We start from the raw sequence: 20850 nt of genomic DNA, 5'->3' as shown, positions 1-20850 counted from the left end.
TCTTTCCAGAATTTAATTTTGGTGCTTGTCTGCCATTAATATTGGCTAGAAAACTTTTTTTATCAAATGTAGCAGGAATACTGGTGCCATCCTTACCACTTAATATTATTTTTAATTTTCATATTTAGAATAATCTCTCTAAACATATCTGTCTTGTTTGCTATAAATTCCTACGTCATCTGCATAAGTGACCCTGTGTTCTAAGAAGACTTTTATCAAACAGTCACAGCTCTGGGATTTTCTTTTTCCTGTTAAGAGAATTGGAGAGGCTGATGTGATTCAAAGAACGCTGAGATGCAGGGGCTTCTCTGAGCACATATGTGAGAGATTTGGACTGTACGCCTTACCGAGTTTATCCTGGAGTTAATGGTGGGCTCTGCTCCTTGCATTTTACCTCTGTTTTCCCTTTTTTGGACAAAATGTATGAACGACACAAGAGGCGGTACAGCCTGTGTGACATTTCCAAGGTGGACAGGACTGTAGATGTTGTGTTGTTAAAGGTACAGTATTGTTTGTTTACACTTCCTATTCATTAGTACTGCTTACTCATCTTGGATTCATTCATCTATTCCCTGCTGTAAATGCACCCCAGACAACCAGATTTCTTGTGCCTCCTTTGAAAGGGGGAGCAGGTGGGAGGCAGCTATCAGGAGGTGACTGTGCAGCTTTTAGATCTCGAGTATTTATTAAAATTATATAACATCAAATGATTTTGTTCTTGCTATGACCGATACTTTGAGTGGTGATAGAGACATACTGTTAAATATGTGTTTTTCAAGTGTTCTGGCTGGCTGTCTTTTCTCCTCTATCGAAATCATCAGTGGGGTACTGCAAAGATTTTGCAAACTTCCCAAGGAGATGTGTTGAGCCTTCCTGTATTAAGTTGCTTTTGAACTAAAGATGTTTTTACCCACTGGTCCTCTGCACTTCACCTGGAAGACACTGGGTTCAGCCCAAAAAGGCATGGTAGGTTTTTTGTCAGTGCTGCATGGCTCTGGCTGTTGGTTCTGTATAAAGCTTTTCTATTTTGGCGGAGAGGGAGAGGGGTTGTTTTTGTTTGTTTAAATGTTTGTCTTAAAATGGGTGGAGGAAAGCCTCAAATGCCTCTTGGCTAATTGTCCAGGGCTCTCTCCTCCAATCTAAAATTAGTAAGTACTCCACCAAACGGTATGGTGACAGTCTGGGAATGTTCTGTCACCGTAATAGCTCGGCTTGGAGCTTGAACGGTTTCCTGGCACAGCGGATGGAAATGGGAAGGCAGCCCAAGTAACTTCATAACACTGCCTGACTTTGATATCTTAACTCATGGAGGAGAGTCACCTTTTTGAAACTGAAGGCGGTGGGGTGCTGGATGGGTAGGTGTCTCCTGCTGCATGGTTGCGTGGGTAATTTTTTTAGTCACACTTTATGGCTCCTAGAGTCTTTTTTTCCTTTTTGTATGTCAGAGGTGAAGATGGAAAAACTACATTTTTTTTTCAATCCAGAATTATAAGCAGTGTAGTTATTTTTTCCGGGATATGTCTTCCCAAACGATTCCCTGACCCATCCCACCTGCACTAAGATCAGCCTGGCACTTGCCAACTCGCATTCACTTATAGAGGATTATTATTTTTGGCTCCCACTTAATATGTTCTTCCCCCACCCCCAAAAAACCTTTGCTGGATTTCTTGCCATATTGGATTTGGTGAATTGTTTTCTTATACTATCTTTCCTTAAGCTGATTACAAGAAACTGGAAGCCCCTGCAATGCAATCTCTAGACACCCCTCTGAGTCATAGACAAAATAAATGTGCAGACACGTTATACAAACAGTGCTTTAGCTGTGGTGTTGAATGGTCCCCTACAATAGACAGGAAGCATTGTTACCCCCTGACAGAGTCAACTGTTTACATAAAAAGCAGTCTTTTTGGAAGCTGTGTTTGTCTGCCTAGACTGAACTGTTATTTGCTATGATTATAGTGAATTAGTATTTCTGAAGTCATCAGTTCCCTAGCTTAATTTTTGTTAAGTAAAATTTAGAATTTATAACAAAATATGGTTCTTGTGAAATCACCCTAATATTTTTCCAATCGGCTTCCAACACTGGATGATACTGATTGGTCCTGAAAATAACTCAGTGTGTGTGTGTGGATGCTGTGCTAATTCAGGGAACATAGAGACACAAACAACTGGGAATTACAGTAACATTTACCTTGTATTTTAGTGCCTCATGTTTTAATCTGTAATCTATAACACAATTTGGATTTTGGTTTGGGTGGGACACTGTTTCCTTAGCCTCAAGTGTCCAAAGGTCAGATATCAAAAGATAAATTAAAGCAAGCAAGCAAACAAAAATACCCTTCAGTAATAAGTCTGCCTCTGAAATCATGGTGAAGTAGATAATAAGAAAGCGAGTAGCTTTTATGTTGGTGCATTGATTTGATTCTCAAAGGACTCGTGAATCAAGGGCTGTCAGTAATGCATTGGTGTGCCCTTACCCCTGTATTTTTTTTAGGTAGGTGATCTCGGTGACATCAGAAGTAAAAACAGCTGGTAGGGGAATATCACTGGGATAAGCTCTGAACATAGGAGAACTAATGCTGTTTTAGCTGCAGAATATAAATGATGTTGCATTTGCATTGGTTACACCACTTGTAGGTAAAGTTGCAAAATAATTTCAGTTCTAACTGATTATTTTTATATGCTCATAACTTTCCTAAGGATTCAACTTTGGAGCTGAATGTTTTCATGTTTAGACTGCCTGAAGCTGTTTTTTTGGAAAGTTTGAATCAATACTCATCAGCCATTTTGAGGTTGAGAGGATAAAAATAATTTCCCCCTCTGTTTTAAAAAATAATCATCTGACCTCCTTTTTCTAGGAGCAACTCAAAAATTCCTAGCATTTGAAATTTGGGAGCAAAACCTCTTCCCTACTATATGGTCCTGTTCTGTCACTGCAGCAGCACAGAGGTTATAAAGCTGGTTTAACTGGCTACAAGGGGATTCTGACAGTATATAGGAAGTCCTGGATGGCATAGAGCTGACATTGTGATTCTATGCCACCCTCCCTTCCCTTCCACCCACCCGCTATGCCACACCTGTCTAGGAGATGCAGGAGAAGGGGAGCGGTCAGAGTGCCTCTACAATACTTATTTCTCCACCTGCCTGAATGGCTGCTTATGGTTCTAGGCAGCAAGGTGTAATTTAGGAACGCTCTGATCCATCTCTAAGTTACTCCAGGAACCAGCCCTGCCAGCCATAGAATCAGGGAGCTTCAAAGTATTGGTAACTATCCTCTCTGGGTTCTTATGCTGTACCCATCATCATTGTGTATAGGTGTCTTACAAATATATTGATGTAAATACAACCTAGGCATAGCACCCAGATACCACAGTGATTGGCACCTTACATGTCTGTCTGTCTAGGTATTTGTATGTAAATAGGCCTCGATTACCAGTATTTGCTTTGCTAAGTTTTAAAACAACCAATTCAGGACTGAGCAGTGACAGTAAAAAATTGCTTTAAAGAGCTCACTGTACATTTCACAGCGTCTTCGTAGCTTCATGCTTATGAAACTGTTAGCTCCAGGTCAGAGAACTTAAATTCCGCCTGCAGAGTTTATAAGATGTATGAGTCAAATAGTTGAGGATTTTTCCTCCTGCTTATTTCTTCTCAATCAGGGATACTGAGGGCCTATTGAGTCACCCATTGATTTTAGTAGAGATTGAATCAGACCATACGTGCAGAAATTAGCAGCAGCACAGTGTGAAGGTGTGAAAACAAGCACTTGATATTTTGAAACTGAATGGACCAGATTTTCAACCTCTGGTTCAGACAGATTGCTCTGCTCCATGTATTAGACTGCAAGGGGTCGTGGCGGACGAATTTCCGTGCAATAGATGGTCAATGCAGTTGTCCTTATAGGACCATTGCAGCTAGCGTAACTTAGAGCAGTATTTTCTCTATTCTAAATTATGCAGTGGACTGTTTCAGTTCCAGTGCGGCAAGAATTAGAGCTATCTTTCCCACCTTGATACAGCTCATACCTAAGCCCAAGGTTTCTCTGTGTTAACTTGTATATATAGCATTTTATCTCCCTCTGTGCATTTAGTTTATAGACCTGTTTTTCTTCACTAAATAAAAACATTCATGAATTTGTTGGATTTTTGTGCATTACAATCAAATATATGAGATATGCAATTCCCCTTGTGGAAGGAAGCCTTAGCTTTTGGAATTAGGGTTTTTGACTGTTTGATTTCAAAGCCATAATGTTGAACTAATGTCAGCTTTTGGGGGTTTGCTGTTTGTGTTTTTGTGGGGAAGGGGATACATTTAATATGCTGTAGGTTTCATTTGTTTTGAACGTAGTTTGTTTTTCCAGAGAGAAGCAGAAGGATCACTCAGGTTCATTCAGGATAATAGGGCATTTTCAGATTGCCAGTAGGTTTCAGATACCGGGAATTTGGAAAGAGGGGAAAATATAAGGCTAGAAGGTGGCTTCCTTGCAGCTCACAGACATCTACTTTAGAATGCTTTTCAGCACCAATCTAGTCCCAGCTAATGGGGAAGGGACCTCACTGTGTCAAAAGTTAAAACATATTCTTGGGACATTTAGCCACTTTCCCATTTGGAAGATTGCCAAAGGGAATGCTGCAGCCTGAGAATCCTCTGGTGTTCTTAAACTACACAGCAACAATTTACCTAGCAATTGGAAAGGTCTTATGGTTATAGGAGCCTCTTCCCCGCTCCCCGTTCAAACTACAGCCGTTGGTAGCCCTGTCCCTTTTGTTCCACTTACTTATTAATATATCCCACAGGCCCTTTTTTGAATACCCATACCCCTGGAAACTGGGAGAAATGACCGTGTTGTTCAGTGTACTATAAGGGTCCAGGCCCTAATCTGGCAAGAATTTACGCATATGCTTAACTTCACGCACTGTGAGTATTTCTACTGAAGTCAAGGGGACGACTCCGAGCATAAAGTTAAGCACGTGTGCAAATCATTGCAGGATTTGGCCCATAGTCCTTTCTGGATAACTTGTGGAATGGCTTTTACGTTCCTCTACCGCCTTGATTTGAGAACACCTCCCGATGCAACACCTATTGCGTGTCTATGGAACCATGCTGAAAATTCCATTATTGAATTCCCCTTCATGCATGTCCTATTAGATGGTAGCTTTGTTACTGGCTCTGGAAGTCTTGAAAACATAAGGCATTATCTTAATTTTTTTTTCCAGGGAAGGAGTATCCATAATTGGGCCTTTCCCTCACTTTCTGGTCCAGGAATATACAAGTGGTGTCTGTGACTTTCCATAATAATTTTAATTCACTTAAAATTTAATTCCAGTGATTTGTGTAAATTCCTCAGATGAAATAATAAGGACCCCCAGGATATTTCCATGAATGTGAGGGCAGGGCTAAGGTTTGCATTTGTTTAATTTAAAACTCATTGCACAATTTCTGAATATTAATCAAATGGGAAAAACATTTGAAGTAAAATAGTATCTTATTTAAAATCAGAAAAATTCTCAAGTAACTTTTGTTCAACTATATTTGTTCTCCATTAGACATTTCAAATCTTTTCCCTAGTACTGATTAATACTCAGGTATCCTAAGTACTTAATAATATATCAGCTGAATGTAAATGAATAGATTAACAGTATATATTTTTTCTTTAGAGCCATGGTCTCTTTGCGTAGTAGTATCCTGCTCTGAGTTGTAAGGTAGAACTCAAAGGATGGTAGATTTAAAAAAATAAAAGAGAGAGAGAAACCTGGAAACTTTAATTGCAAATTTAAGACTATGTTAAAATAATAAAGAAGGAAACCAAACCACTAGAGATTTTCAAGGAAATTAAAGCTAAAATTATCTGGTTCCCCCTTCTTCCGAGATACTTCAATTTAATTTATCACACTGCCAACAAAAGCTGAAAATTGCAAACCTTTTAAATAGCAGAAGGCTTCCTGATGTCAAGATAATGTGTGCAGTGGAGGGGAACACTTTGAGAATAGAATGGAAACGAGACCTTTCTCCATTAAAACATCTTGTAGTGTCCCCAACTATTGCATCTTAGTCATTATTACTCATAAGTCGCTCCTTTGGGGAATTTAAAGTATGGTTAAAGCAGGAGCACTCACTGCTGTCTCACTATATGGCCAGTGAGGTGTAACCTGCAGAGCTCTGTTGCAATTCAACCTAGCACTGTTACCGTGCATGAGTCTTGCCAACAATCCAGTGTTTGAGGGCATTTGTTATGACAGCTGCTGATCTTAACGACGCTTAACATAACTCTTCTCTTGGAAAGGAAACACTAGGGCCCACGTTCAGGTCTCACACTGATGCACTCCCCGGCGAGACGGGTAGATGTGAATGAGAGATGAAGATGGGACCTAATCATCTACTGCTTAAGTGCGAGTCCTCTGGGAAGGTCTTGTGACTGTTTGTTTGAAAAGACACAAGCTGCAGCAGAAGAGGAAAGTGACAGTGTTTAAAAAGTTATCTGAGAAGAAGTAACAGAGCCAGTGAAGTGGAACATTACTGAGTACAGTAAAGGATGTTGGAGAACTCCACTGAGACACATTGATGAGCACAGGAAAAGGGAGGGGGGCGCCATTGTGGGTCTTTAAAATGAAACATCTCTGTGTTTAGCTGAAGGAAATAAGAGCTGGTGGTCACTAATTGTTCCCACATGATGCAGAATGTAACTTAACAGCCCCTTTTGTCTAGCAGACTCTCTTATGTCTCCTCTTTCTTTTTCTCTGCACAGAGGTTTCTGTATTAAGTTGCTTTGGATTTTAAATTAAATGTCTGCAGTATGTTGGCTCTGAGATTCTGGAAACCACTGCACACATGTTCCCTGGAAGAAAAATCGAACAGTCCAATGTTTGCACATCCACACTGGTGTCGGCCTAATTGAGTCCTCTTTGGTACTGAGCTGGCTGCTACTCTGCCATATCCACACGCCGGTCCTGTACGTACAGCAAAAAGCAAAAAACAAGCAAACCAAACCCTCAGGGATACCCTTTTTAATTGCAGTGGAGGTGCTTCCTTGATCCGTTCATTGTCTTAAGCAAGTTCAATCCAGTGCATGTAAAAATACCTGGCTTCCTGCTGACCTTTTCCCGAAAGTCTGCATACTGAAGCTCTGTCCATCGAGAATGCTGCAGATTTCCTGCTGCTAAATGGTGCCATATTATCTCAGCTCCCACACTAGCAAATCAAGATGCAAGCCTTTGGCAGCTCAGAATCAACAAGCTATGATCAGTGTGGGTGCCGAGGGAAAGAAGGGCTTTGAATTTTTTGTAGCAATCAGTCTGTCTTCCTGTTGCTAGCATCCCTCTTAAAGAAGCAGAAAGACTGGGAGGAATTCGTTTTAGTGATTGCCAATGGTTCTATGTCCATGATAAAATCTCTAGGTTGCGACAGAGGCTAATAGAAGGTAGAGCTGAGACTGATTTTGTGTGACCAGCCTCACTTGTCTGCCCAGTGCTTCAATATTCCGTCACCGCAAAATGTAAACTTTGGGCTGGGTTTTGATGAGGATGAAGAGGGGCTCTGGTAAGAAAGTTTATGTGGACGGCCCTTTGTTTTGAGTATGTCTGGATGACCCAGTTTCTGTGATCATCGAGCAATCTTCTCTCAAATGCTGCTTCTTTGGCTTTCTATAGTATAGAGAGCATTCATTTACGCAAGGAGTTTTATTTGTTTTTATATTGGTGCATAATAAATATTCTTCCTGTGTTAGTGCAGTTAAATGAATACTTGGGTGTATTATAAAAACAGAATCTATTAAATTATCTGTAAAAGCAGGTGCAACACCGACAGACCCTTGTCGTCGGCAGGCAGGATCGAACTGAAGACTTCTGGAGCTTAGCGCATGAACCTGTACCACGGGAGTGGGCAAACTACGGCCCGCGGGCCGGATCCATCCCCTCAGGGCTTTGGATCTGGCCCGTGGTGCCACCGGCACCATGTCCCTGTGGCCCCTGGGCGGGGGGGCAGAGGGCTCCATGCGTTGCCCTTGCCTTCAGGCACCGCCCCTCGCAGCTCTGGTTGGCCGGGAATGGGGAACCACGGCCAATGGGAGCTTCGGGAGAGGTACCTGGAGGTGTGGCAAGGGCAGTGCACGCAGAGCCCTCCATCCCTCCTCCCCCAGGGGCCGCAGCTTCCGGGAGCAGCACGGGGCAGGGGACAGGGTAGGCGTGCAGGGAGCCTGCCCTGGCCCTGGTGCGTGCCACTGCCACCCTGGAGCCGCTTCAGGTAAGCGACGCCGGGCCGGAGCCCGAACCCCTCCTACACCCCGCCCCCCAACTCCCTGCCCTAAGCCCCCTGCCTGCCCCTCGCATCCCTCCTGCAGCCCAACCCCCTGCCCTGAGCCCCCCCTGCACCCCGCACCCTTCCTGCACCCCAATCCCTTGCTGTGAGCCTCCTGCCACACCCAGCACTCCTTCTGCACTCCTGCCCTGAGCCCCCTCCTGCACCCCACCCCCTTCCTTGAGCCCCCTCATGCACCCCACACCCTTCCTCTGCCCCAATCCCTTGCCCTGAGCCCCTTCCTGCACACCGCACCCTCTCCCACATCCCACACTCCCTCAAGCACACCAACCTCCTGCCCCCCGTCCCTGCATACAATTTCCCCACCCAGGTGTGGCCCTCGCCCCAAAAAGTTTGCCCACCCCTGCTCTACCACATGAAAGCCAATTGGCTCTTAGCTAAGGCTGTAGAGCAGACTCATTTAACTCTCTCTAAGTGGTCTCAGTGCCACTAGATGGGACACAACACTACACCCAGAAGGTTTCTGGGTTACATACCTCCCCTAGCTGAGGAAATGTGTCCTGAGCTTCAGAGTCTTCCCAGTTGAAACCCCAGAGGAGCCCCCACTTGTAATGCCGACAGACCCCAGTCGTTGGCGGGCAGGTTCGAACTGGGGACCTCTGGAGCTTAGTGCATGAGCCTCTACCTCATGAAAGTCAACTACCTCTTAGCTAAGGCTGTAGCCCAGACTCATTTCACACACCCAACACCACCCCACCCCACTCCACTCTACTAGATGGGACACAACACCACACCCAGAAGGTGTGTGTGTTACACAGGCTTGTTAAGGTCTCCCTTCAGTAGCACCCTTCCATTACTTACTTTTATTAATTAGTTTTAGAATGCAACAGTTTAAATCCTTGGAAAAGCCACAGGCTAGCGAGGTGGAGCTTGCTGGCTAATGGGGAAAAATCACAAATAATTATCTGATGAAAAAATTGCCAAAATCTGTACTGAATTTGAAGTGATTTTATTCAACTAACTCTGATAGAAAAAGAGAAAATGATAGATGATGATGTTAATCCAACTCAGTGCAAGTTATGCTGTCATGACAAGTCTCTTGATCAGCTGCAAACACCCTATCTGTTTTCCAAGCACTGTTTGTCGGACAGGACATCATTAGGCATTATTTTCTTCTCCCTGACGTTGATGTAAATTGGGTGTAATTCCCTTGGTTTTGTGGAGATACACTGGTGTGAAATTGTTGAGAGGAGAATCAGGCCCAATATTTGCAAGGGAAGGTTAGGTGCAACCTCGTGTTGAAGGGAGAGAAGGTTGGCCCCACACCACAAATAAATGACCACAGTGGATTTTCTTCAGAGACATAAGCTTGGGCAAACCTGAATTTATGTTGCCATGTGTTTGCAGATAATTCCTCTAGATTTGTCAGTGAAAGCCTACGTATCCGTTCCAAAGAGATTCTGGTTTGACTTGGAAGGGTGGAAGAATATTGCCATGGTATTTAGCGATCTCTATTGTGATGCTCTCAATTGTGAAATATATGCATGTAAATCCAGGAATGGATAGATGCAACTTCTCTGTATTGGACACATCCTATCAACCTTGCTGCCACATTTCTTCCTGCAGAGTTGAATCAGAAACTCAGAAAACCCCAGTTTCTAACCAGTGCATATTTACAAGGTCTATATAATGTTTGCAGGCTTTACTAAACCATTTAATTATATACTGCGCATCAGTGTTTCCCAGGTATTCGATACATATGAATGGGACAGTGCCAATCCCTTCCCCTCATCCACATCGCCTCACGGCTAGTGTGTGTGTATGTTTAATATTAAATGTCTTGTGTTTTTCCTCGTAACCGTCACTTAGACTGGTTACATGCATGTGAAATCTGAAATATTTAAAGGGCTTCTGGTTCCCACTCTATCTTGGATTCTTCTGTGTCCCTCATTACCATAGTATCTGAGCATCTTTATTATATCTCCTCATAATGCGCCCCTGACGTACTATGGTGATATGCTCATTCTGTAGATGGGGAACTGAGGCACAGAGTGACAAGTGACTTGCCCAAGGTCTCACAGGAAGTGGAGCTGGGAATTGAGCTTGGGTCTCCCGAGTCCAAGGCTAGCACTGTAAACATTGTGTCATCCTTCCTGTCCACTCAAGCAGGATCTCACGCTGATCTTGGAAAATAACGATGTAGTATGTTTGGTCATTTCTTTAGCCACTTAAAACAAACACATATCCTATCGCTTTGTGAGACAGTTTTGAGATTCTTTTGGCCCAGGAGGCAATTAGAAAGCCGTATAACATTAGGGCTGTTTGTTGTATGTATCTGTATTATAGTAAGATTTAGCCAGGACATCAGAGCAGGATGCCTAATGCTTTTCCAGGGTGCCTAATGCTGATTTTTTTTACTTATGTGACTTTACCAGCTGGCTCTCCTGTGGCACTGGCCAGTTAAGAGGTGGCAGATGTCATAATCTAGTTCCAAACCCACCTTTCTGATGTTCTCTACATGTAGTGGAGGGAGCGCTGAAGAGTGATAAAATATTGCATCTTCTCTTTCTTCTCTCTGCTAAGGTCCACGGATCCATTACAATGGATATTTCAGTCTGCTTGCAGCTGGGGGACAGAACCAGATCTCTGGTGTCAGTCACTGGCAGCACCATAATGCCCTGCCCCCAGAAGTTCCCTGCGGTTGTCTCTGCCTCCCTGGCGGCTGCCCCAGCCCCCCCTGCTGCAGAACTTTACAAAGAGAAAGGCCAACCTTTTATTTCAAATGACCAACAGTTTGTCTGTCGTGTCTGATTCCCAGCCAAATCCCAGGTTGTTCCCCTCGGCTCCACCTCCCCGATTGAAGTATTTGCAGCAGCTGAGGCCCTGTCAGCTTCTGAGAGAGTTCCTCAGAGCTAGACCAAGAAAATCCAAAGGAAACAGGTGGACATTGGCACCCAGAGATGTGGTGGTGTCTCACTAAAGGGAATGTCCCATCCCCTACAGCAGGATAAATCATTGTGCTTTTTCCTCACAGTCTAGTTAACACAATCTGTAATTCAGGGAAGTAGAACTAAATTAATCAGGTGGTGGGGGCTGTCTCAAATGGTGGGCACTACTGGGGTGTGGGGAATTCCCTTTCTGCCAGAGACTGACAGGTCTTGTTCTGCCCCCAAGCCTCAAGTAGGCCAAAGTACCCATGGCAGTGGAGCTGTGGACCTTAGTGCTGGAAAGTGAAAATGGTCCTATAATCTTCAAGTCAGCACAGTGCCACTGGTGGGAATGTCCAGACAGGTCTCCGTGCACCAAGAGCACTATGCACTTAAAGCAGGAGCAGTGCACTCCCTAAAATGGCCTCACTGTTGACATTTACTTACTTGGCCTACTTTCTGCCCTTTCAGATAAATCGCGAAAGCTGGTGTTCAATAGAGCCATGTTCAGATCCTTCACTGCTGGAGCCGACGCAAACTCATGAATCTAGAGGTAAGTAGAATGCTGTGCACCCAATCCCTTTGTTCAAGGAGGTGACGCACCAGTCTTTTTCCTTACAATTAACCTTCTACCATGGAATTATCCTTCTTTCCTTCCCTTTCTCTCTCTCCTCTTTCCCTTCCCCATAAAATAAAAACATGCACAAATGGGAGAAAATGGCACATGTAATTATTAGTCCATTGTTCCAGTGCTTATATGACTGGTACTGAGACATCCAGCTACATAGCCCATCTCCTCATGATGCAGTTCTGTGTTAAAATATTTTATTCGCTCATTTGATTCATAAATAAAATTTAGAAGCGCATGGGTGTATAGATTATAGCCAAGACTTTGAAAATGGGTGCCCCAAATTAGATTCCTAAATCCATATTGAGACACCTAAATCAGTAGCCTGATCTTTCAAAAGTACGGAGCACCCAGCAGCCTCCATTGATTCCCAGGATTCATGGAGAAGGAAGGTGGTTCAGAGCCATCTTTCCCACCCCCGTCCCTGAGCTGTGCTGAGCTTACGGTCATTTATGCTGTTTAATATTTGCCCTTCCTTCCACGTGGATGGAAAAACTAGCCTGGCCTGTTTCAGGGTGCCTTGATATCCCAGATAAGAGGGAATATTTCCTGTCTTCTAATAGGTGTGTTTAAAACAGCATAAGTTGGAGGAGTTTATCTGCTCCCTTAATGGTGGCTTTGAACTGGGCTTTTCTTACAGTGGCCATGTCTTGCTTTGTTTTCATTAAAGAAATTACACTTGAGGGGTTGAGATGTGGAGAAGGAGGAGTAGTACCTTGTTTTCAGTGATGAGTTGGAAGATAAGGGTTAACTCTCCTGAGTGTACATTATTGGCTAACAGCAACACTCTGGTTAGTGTCAGGGCTGCCCAAAGGGGGGGGCAAGTGGGGCAATTTGCCCTGGGCCCCGCAGGGGCCCCCACGAGAATATACTATTCTATAGTATTGCACCTTTTTTTTATAGAAGGGTCCCCCAAAATTGCTTTGCCCCAGGCCCCCTGAATCCTCTGGGCAGCCTTGGTTAGTGCATTAACATTCTGCCTCTGCTTCCTGCTGAATAATGCACCTAGACGTGCACTGTCGTGTCATGATCAGATCCTGGAGTGAAGTAGCGAACTGTCTGGGTGATTCTGGGCATGCTGACCAAGCAACATGTTGAGTGAAGTATCCATTGCAAATGAGTATTATACGTAGGTCGGAGGATTTGTCACGGCATTTCTTTTTATCAGAAATCACAGAGCAATCAGGATAAATCTAGTAAAAATCATGGATTTAGTGACTGCTCCATGATTTTTATTTTATTTTTTTTAAACAAAGCCCTGACAAATGAACCACCCCAGCACTGCAACCCTGTTTCGGTCCAGGTGAGGAGGGGAGGTGGAGAGGGAGCTAGAGAGCAAGCCCACCCCAAACTCACCGCGGGCAGTGGTGGCTCCTGTGTCCCAGGGCTGGGCTTTGGGGTTGAGAGCGAGTCCATCCTACACTTACTCTGGGCAGCGGTGGCTCCTGTGGGATTGGGCCCAGCTCCTCGCTGTGGGTGTTGCAATTTGGCTCATGGAGTCACAGAGCCGCTGAGGTTTGGCCCAGCCACCCTTCTGTCATGACCCACTTAGAGCCTTCCTGCATGGAAGTCACAGCCAAACAGAGAAGTCAAAGTATCCGTGACTTGTTCAGCAAAGTGACAAACCTGCAGCCCTAACTGCAGTTTCGTGAGGTGGCAATTTAACTGTCCTGATGAATTCTCACAACAGTCCAGTGTCTGCCCAAGCTCATGCATTCCTTCATATGGGACTTCATCATCTGCTTCAAAAATCTGAGCTGTTTCTTAAGTGAAATTAGTTAAACTAGTTTTTTCATTGAGGATACAGCCTTGAGTCTTGCTCTCTATGCAAGACACACACAAAAAAAGACTTGTACAGTGGCCCCAAATGTGAAGTTCGGATCTGACTTTGGCCAAAGTGCTGTTAAGAGGGGGTGATGTGAGTAGTTAAGTGACCAGGGGTCTACCCAGGTTCTGCTTCTGGCCCCTTGTAATCAGGCGCGGATTCACCCCTGCGGCGCCTCCTGCTGGTCGTCTCGGAAATTAGCTCACCAGTTGTCAGAGCACCTTCTGCAGGCCAGGTGTCTAGCCTGTCATTGGCCCCCGTGTCCTTCCCGGACCCCGGTGCCCTGGGCTTGGGTGCTGCCCCCCTGGCAGTACCGCACTCTCTCTCTAGGTCTCCCCACCCAGGGGAACCCCACCCCCTATCCCCATGTTGTCTCAGTCGTGGCTACTGCCAGTCACCATCTAGCCCAGGGGTCTCAAACACGCGGCCCGTGGCGTTCTTTTGTGCGGCCTGCCAAGTTCCCCACGGCCCCCACCGCCTACCCTGTACCGCCGCGAGCCCCGCACCGCTCCCTGAAGCGGCTGAACTACTGTATGTCCCTGCAGCCCCGGGCACAGGGGTGGGAGGCGAGTAGAGGGCTCCGTGCTCTTGCAGCTCCCATTGGCCGGGAACTGGGAACCGCGGCCAATGGGAGCTTTGGGGGAGGTACCTGGAGGAGCAGAAAGAGCAGCACATGGTGCCGTTTCCCCTCCCCGCCCCCCCCCCCCCCCGGGACTCCGGCTGCTTCCTGGAGAGGTGCGGGGCCAGGGACAGGTGAGGCAGGCAGGAAGCCTGCCCTGGCCGCAGTGCGCGGCGCTGCCACCCCGGAGCCGCTCTAGGTAAGCGGCGCCGGGCCGGAGCCCATACCCCGCACCCCAACCCCCTGCCCTGAGCCCCCATCACATCCCACACCCCTCCTGCACCCCAACTCCCTGCCCTGAGCCCCCTGCCACACCCTGCACTCCTCACCCCTCCTACACCCCAACCCCCTGCCTGGAGCCCCTTGCCACACAGTGCACTACACCCCTCCCACACCCCAACTCTCTGCCCTGAGCCTCCTGCACCCCACACCCCAATTCCCTGCCGTACCCTGCACACCTGCACCTCAACTCCCTGCCCTGAGCCCCCACCACACCCCACACCCCTCCTGCACCCCTTGGGGGCAGGGAGGGGGCAGAGTTGGGGTGAGGACTTCAGGGAAGGGGTTGGAATGGGGGCAGGGAAGGGGCAAGAAGAGGCGGGGCAGGGGCGGGGCCTCATGGAAGGGGTGGAGTGGGGGCGGGGCCGGGGCAGCAAGTGGTGGGTGTCAGTGATGTGGCCCTTGGGCCAATGCACTAGTCCTCCGGCCCTCGGGGTCATCTGAGTTTGAGACCCCTGATCTAGCCCCTGCACCCTGGGGCGGACTGCAGTCTATCAGCCAATCATCACAAGCAACAAGGGGTTTGGACTGGCTGCCTTTACCCACCCTCAGGCTGCCCCTCTGCAACTCCAATACCTATGTGGGCCTAGGACCAGGCCCTGCAGCTTGGGGAGTTGCTGGCCTAGGGCTTCCCAGCCCTGCCTCACTCTAGGTCCCCGGTGAGTTCCCCAGCAGCCAGGCCTGTCTCTCTCTCCTGTCAGAGCGAGACTCCCCAGCTTCTGGCTGCCCTGACATTCTTATAAGGCCGAGTTGCTCTGTTTGGGGCGTGGCCCCAGCTGCAGCCACTTTGCCAATCAGCCGGGGTTTTGCTCCTTTCCCCAGCCCCAGCGGGTGTTCACTCCGCTACACCCCTATTAGATAAAATAAAACTCTTTTAAAACCTGGACTTTCCCTGGGGAAACACTTGACAGTAATCCACCATATCAGTGAGATAATAAGTATCACATATTCTAAACAGTCAATAATTCCACTTCTGAGTCCCCCCAGATTGATGGGCAGTAGCAAGCACCAATCCTTTCACTGCCTTCCTGTCTCTTATTACGTCAGTTTAAGCTCCTTGCATGCATTTTCAAAGTCCATCTGAATTTCACCCCCACTTACATGTCTCTTAGCTGCTTCTTTTGTCTCCTTTTAACCACCCTCAGCTGTATTTTCTTTCATATGTCACACTGTGCTTAGAACAGCCTAGCACTCCCAAGATGCACTCAGCCTCCTCTTTCAATTGCACTTCTTTCATGAGACCTTTCAACATGGCTTGCCATCTTCTGCATATGTGGTTTCCCTGTGGGTTGTATTTCCCTCTGTGAAATTGATTTTCAGTTCCTCAAGGCAGAGCCTGTGTGCTCCATGCGTTTGCAAAATGCCTTTACACATATCACTCCATTACTCCATAAATAATGAAAACAGGACACACCAAATCTACTGTTGATCTGACTGTGGGAGTGTTGGTGTTACCGCTTCTGAAGCCAGTGTCTGTACTCCAGCTCCTCCGCTTCTGTCCCTTTCTGAAGTGGTGTGGTTACTGCACAAAGACTTCAAGGATCACAATAGCAACACAGCTCCTGACTGAGCTGCAGTGCTGCGGGATGGGAGGAGGGACAGGGAAGAATGCAGGTGTCTCTCTCCCCTTTAGGCAAAGGTCTGACAGAATGTGACAGAGATGAAATCAGTAGAGTTCTGCAGACATTAACTCAACAACCAGTAGAATTCAATATTACTCCAGAGGGCATTCCGCGCCAAAATTTAAAAATTCTGCGCACAGTATTTTAAAATTCTGCAAGTTTTATTTGTCAAATAAATGTGGAAGCTCCAGCATGGCGTTGGGGAGCACAGCACAGAGATGGGAGATCACTGTGCAGCTCCCCTTTCTCTCCCCTCCCACCTCCCCCAGGACACGGACTCAGCGGTGAGGCTGCACTCAACCCTGACACAGCGCAAGGAACAGGCCTGCCCCACAAACACCCCCCGGCCCTGCCCCTCCATATCAGGTGTGGGCAGGCAGACTCAGCAAGGCAGGATCCAAGTGTGGAGAGGCTTAGTGGGGGGGACAGGTGTGGGTTGAGAGGGTTCTGTGTGGGGCAATCTGGATGTGGGCAGCTCAGTGTGGAATTCAGGTGTGGGGGGGATCTGGATGTACAGGGACTTGTTGGGGGTTTCTAGGTGCAACAGTAATGGGACACTGCAGGGGGGTCCAGGTGAAGGTGGCTGGGGCTCAGGTGGGGGGGGGGCTGGGTATAGAGGGGATAGAGCTCGGCAGGGGGGTCCAGGAGTGGGGAGATCTTGGGGGGATCCAGATGCTGGGGGGAGTGGGACTCAGTGGGGTGGGGCTCCAGGTGCAGCTGGTTGGGGCTCGGTAGGGTGCGGATTCAGGTGTGGGTGGCTCGTTGGGGTTGTCCAGGTGCAGGGGGAGTGGAGCTCATTGGGGGGGTTCTGGGTATGAGGGGGTCTGGATGCACAGGGGTTGGGCAGATGCAGGAGCAGCTCCCTGTATAGTGATCCCTCCCCCTGCAGCTGAGGAGCGATGGGTGCAGGAAGCGTGGGGCAGGGGCGGAGTTTGCAGAGTTTCCTACAGCTGAGGGAGAAATCTGGGGGTGGGTCTGATGTGGCCCCGGATTCTGTGCAAGGGAAGAGAAAGTCCTGTCCTCCCCAGCACAGACGGGACTAGCAGCTGAGCTCGGCGCAGGGTAGGAGCCACCAGCCATGTCTTCCGCAGTCCGCCCCCAGCACCACAGTGATTTACCTCTCTGCCGGCTGCCCTGGGCACCCGAAACATGCTGCTGGGGTGGGTTGCATGACTGCTTTTGTGGCTTCCCTTTGCTTCCCCATCTGAAAGTCATTTTTCTGCGGGGAAGCAAAGAAATCTGCGGGGCACATAAATTCTGCACATTTGCAGTGTCGTAGAATTCCCCCAAGAGTACAGTATGGAATTGAATCCTATCAAATTTGATAGTAGAGCTGGAGCTCACTTAAATTTTATAGGATCATTAAAACAACCACTTATAGAAAGGTTCTCATTTAATATTAATTCTTATAAAAAACATATAGGTTGCTTGAATACATTGAGAGCTATGGTTTTCCCATGGATCTCAGTGCAAGCATTCAGTTAGAAAGCTATACCTTCTCCCTCCTTTACCTCTCCCCCACTTTGAGGCGATGATGCTGTAGTAATTCCGTGCAGTGAACTGCTTGGAGTTTTCCTTCCCATGGGTTTTTAGTTTGATTTGTATTTGTCTCCATATGATGCACATAAAAATGCACCCAGTGTCATTTTATTTTCATATGCATCGCCATGGAGAGAGACACACACACATGTATGAGCAGAGTTAAACTATAAATCATGTGTGCACAGTAAATACATGACGTATATGTGATGAGAGTCATCTGTCTAGTTCTGTTAAGGCATTGTCACAGTGTCGTCACCAGGGCTTATCAGATCATGGTGTAAGAATGTGGAGTCCCAAATTGTGCAACATGTGTACAGTTTAAAAAAAATCAATAAATAAAGTGCCCCTGAAAAGGGGAGAGAATTATTCCAAACAGCCTTTGGATTTGGAAAGTTCTCAGCACAGCTGGGATGAGGTATGTGTCAGGTTTCTCCTCCCCCCATTGTTTCTTGAAAGAAAGAAACTCCTTCCTCTTCCACCCTCTCATGCCCCTCTGTTGGCCCTGCAATCCTGTTTAATGCCTGTTCTGATTTATTTTCTGGGCGAGGTATCCGTCCATTGGCGAATCTGGAGCTTCCCTGTGAATTTTCCATCAGAACGTCGCTGAGCCTATTTGTTTTTCCGTCTGGAATGTGGACATGCTCTGTTAAACTGCCAGCTGGATTGTCCGGGATGTTGGCTCACAGTCTGTTACAGCTTCTCTTTTTTCCTTTTCTCTCTTTCTCCCCCTCTCCCCCCAAAGTTGTGGAAAAGAGGTTCAGATTTTCCGGGTTACTGAAAGGGGAGAAGGAATGGGGAACAGCCACACCTAGTACAAGAAGTACTTTTCCTATTCTTTGTGGTTTGGAAACTCATCTCTGGAATATTGGTGTTTCCAGTCTTATTTTCTTTCTTGAGCGTAATTACAGTACCACAGGGAACATCTTTATCTCCACTAGTGGAAAGCAGTTTTCTAGGGAAGCATTCGTTGTATCTGAGTGCTTTCAAAAGAGCATTTTTTTCATTCTCTTTGAACTTTCCACTATTCTTCTTTTGCACAACTATCAAGCTGTCTCCATTTCCCACTAGCCAAGGGACACAGATGGAAATAGGTGGAACCATGCTGTTCCTGGATGTAATGGCTCAGTGCTGGTGCCAGGGGTGGATGGTTGGCTGTTTAGCACTCTCTCCCCACCACCACCAAAGGCCAAGCATGTCACTACCACAACATAGTCATCTCTCAGTGACTCAGTAGACTATATAGCGTAGCCAGCCTTCAGTTGGCATCTCTTCTCCTGTCACATACTCACTGAGTGAACTTCTCAGCTGAGAAGTACTGAGTTTACATGTACTATTTAGCTAGAGTTGAATTTTTAATTAGGGCCATCTGAACATGGGCTCGTGGGAGACCTTTGCGGTGCAACCTGACAGTCCTTATCTCTTGGGCTAAGTTTTGTGCAGAGGCTGGCTACAGCTGGCGTAATATTATTTGTATTACCATAGTACCTAGGACACCTACTTATGGTACAGGACCCTGTTGTGCTAGGGGCTGTACAAACACAGGAGCAATAGATGGTCTGTGCCCCAAGAGGCTTACAGTTGAAGTAGAGCTGCCATGGGGGAGAGGGGGCCTGTTTCAGATAGAGACAAAGGTGGCTTATGGCTCCTCTCCTCACCCCAAACCCACCTCAGCTACGCAGAGTGTACGTATGACACAGCTGAGGGTTGAGCACAATAGATGTAATTTAAAAGTGAATAAACGTTTCATTCAAGCAGATACCATCAAAATGTGTTTGTCTGCCTAGGTTAGGCCAGGATGAAGATATTTAGTTAAAAATATTTTGATGGAAAATTGGTTTTTTGCTAAAACGAAAATGTTCATAGAAAGTGCTTGCTTTTCTCAACTATTTTCAGTTTTTTTCCTTAAAAAAATAGAAACTAAATCGTTCAGTTTTTGGCTAAACATTTTTTGATTGCCAAAGGCTGAAGAGATTTTGATTTTCAGGTTTGGGGTTTTTCTATGAAATGTTGACATTTTGCACTGAAATATCAACAAAAACTAAAGTTTGTTAGTTTTTAAAAAAATGATGTAGAGGAGATAATCCCTTTCAGACCAGCTGTACTCTAAGTGTTCATTCTGTGCTCAGCACCAGGATAATGAAAGGTAGAGGCAATTTATGAAAACATGCATTAGGTTGAAATGGATTTATTTTTAATTTATAAAATGTCTCTAACGATCAAAGTTCCAGGTGCAAGTACAAAATTTAAAAAACGTATGAATTCTGAATAACTTAATCTGTTAAGAGAGCATACCTTTCTCCAAAACAAAGTGAACTCTTTCACCCCTGGTAGGAGATGTGGGAAATTCTCCTGCTAAGCACTAAAGAAATCCTAACCTTGGCTTTAAAGAATTAAATGGAATTGACTTTCTCTGATATTGAGAAAGAGGAGCACACGTTTCACTTACATATGCTTTACGCCAGTGTTTCTCAAACTGGGGCCGCCGCTTGTGTAGGGAAAGCCCCTGGCGGGCCGGGCCGGTTTGTTTACCTGCTCTGTCCGCAGGTTCGGCCGATCGCTGCTCCCACTGGTAGTGGTTCGCTGCTCCAGGCCAATGGGAACTGCTGGAAGCAGCGCGGGCCGAGGGACGTACTGGCCATCGCTTCCAGCAGCTCCCATTGGCCTGGAACGGCAAACCGCGGCCAGTGGGAGCCGCGATCGGCCGGACCTGCGGACGGAGCAGATAAACAAACCGGCCCGGCCCACCAGGGGCTTTCCCTACACAAGTGGTAGCCCCAGTTTGAGAAACACTGCTTTACGCCTACTGATTATGGGCTTAATTCTGCTCTCATTTAAGTCAATGGCAAGCCCCTTATTGAGTTCAATTGGTCCCCAAATGTATATTGTATATGTACGGGCAGCGTATACTACAGGTAAGAATATATATGTTTTACATGGCATGTCTATTTTACATAGGGTGACCAAATATCCTGTTTTTAAAGGGACAGTCCCATTTTTTGGGACTTTTCTTACATAGGCACCTATTACCCCTCACCTCCTGTCCTGTTTTTTCACAGTTGCTATCTGGCCACCCTAATTTTACACAGCCACACTTATGCCACGTAAGTTATATCTACACAGCAGCTGGGAGGGTGATTCCCAGCTTGGATAAACAT

The 20850-nt window shown here is 46.4% G+C and overlaps 1 protein-coding gene across 1 annotated transcript in view; it reads left to right on the top strand.

Moving 5' to 3' along the window:
• Positions 1 to 280: 280 nt before the first annotated feature.
• AKAP13 (A-kinase anchoring protein 13) overlaps positions 281 to 20850 on the top strand; it is a 108346-nt gene continuing 87776 nt past the window's right edge. The window contains exons 1-2 of the mRNA XM_026648462.2: positions 281 to 500; positions 11652 to 11717. Coding sequence (XP_026504247.1) covers positions 420 to 500; positions 11652 to 11717 — 147 coding nt within the window. The 5' untranslated portion in view covers positions 281 to 419. The remainder of the gene's footprint in view (positions 501 to 11651; positions 11718 to 20850) is intronic.

The sequence above is a fragment of the Terrapene carolina genome, unplaced genomic scaffold, assembly GCF_002925995.2.
Source record: "Terrapene carolina triunguis isolate 2854851 unplaced genomic scaffold, T_m_triunguis-2.0 Scaffold67, whole genome shotgun sequence".
Classification (NCBI taxonomy): domain Eukaryota; kingdom Metazoa; phylum Chordata; order Testudines; family Emydidae; genus Terrapene; species Terrapene triunguis.
This window is presented reverse-complemented; position numbering and strand designations above follow the sequence as displayed.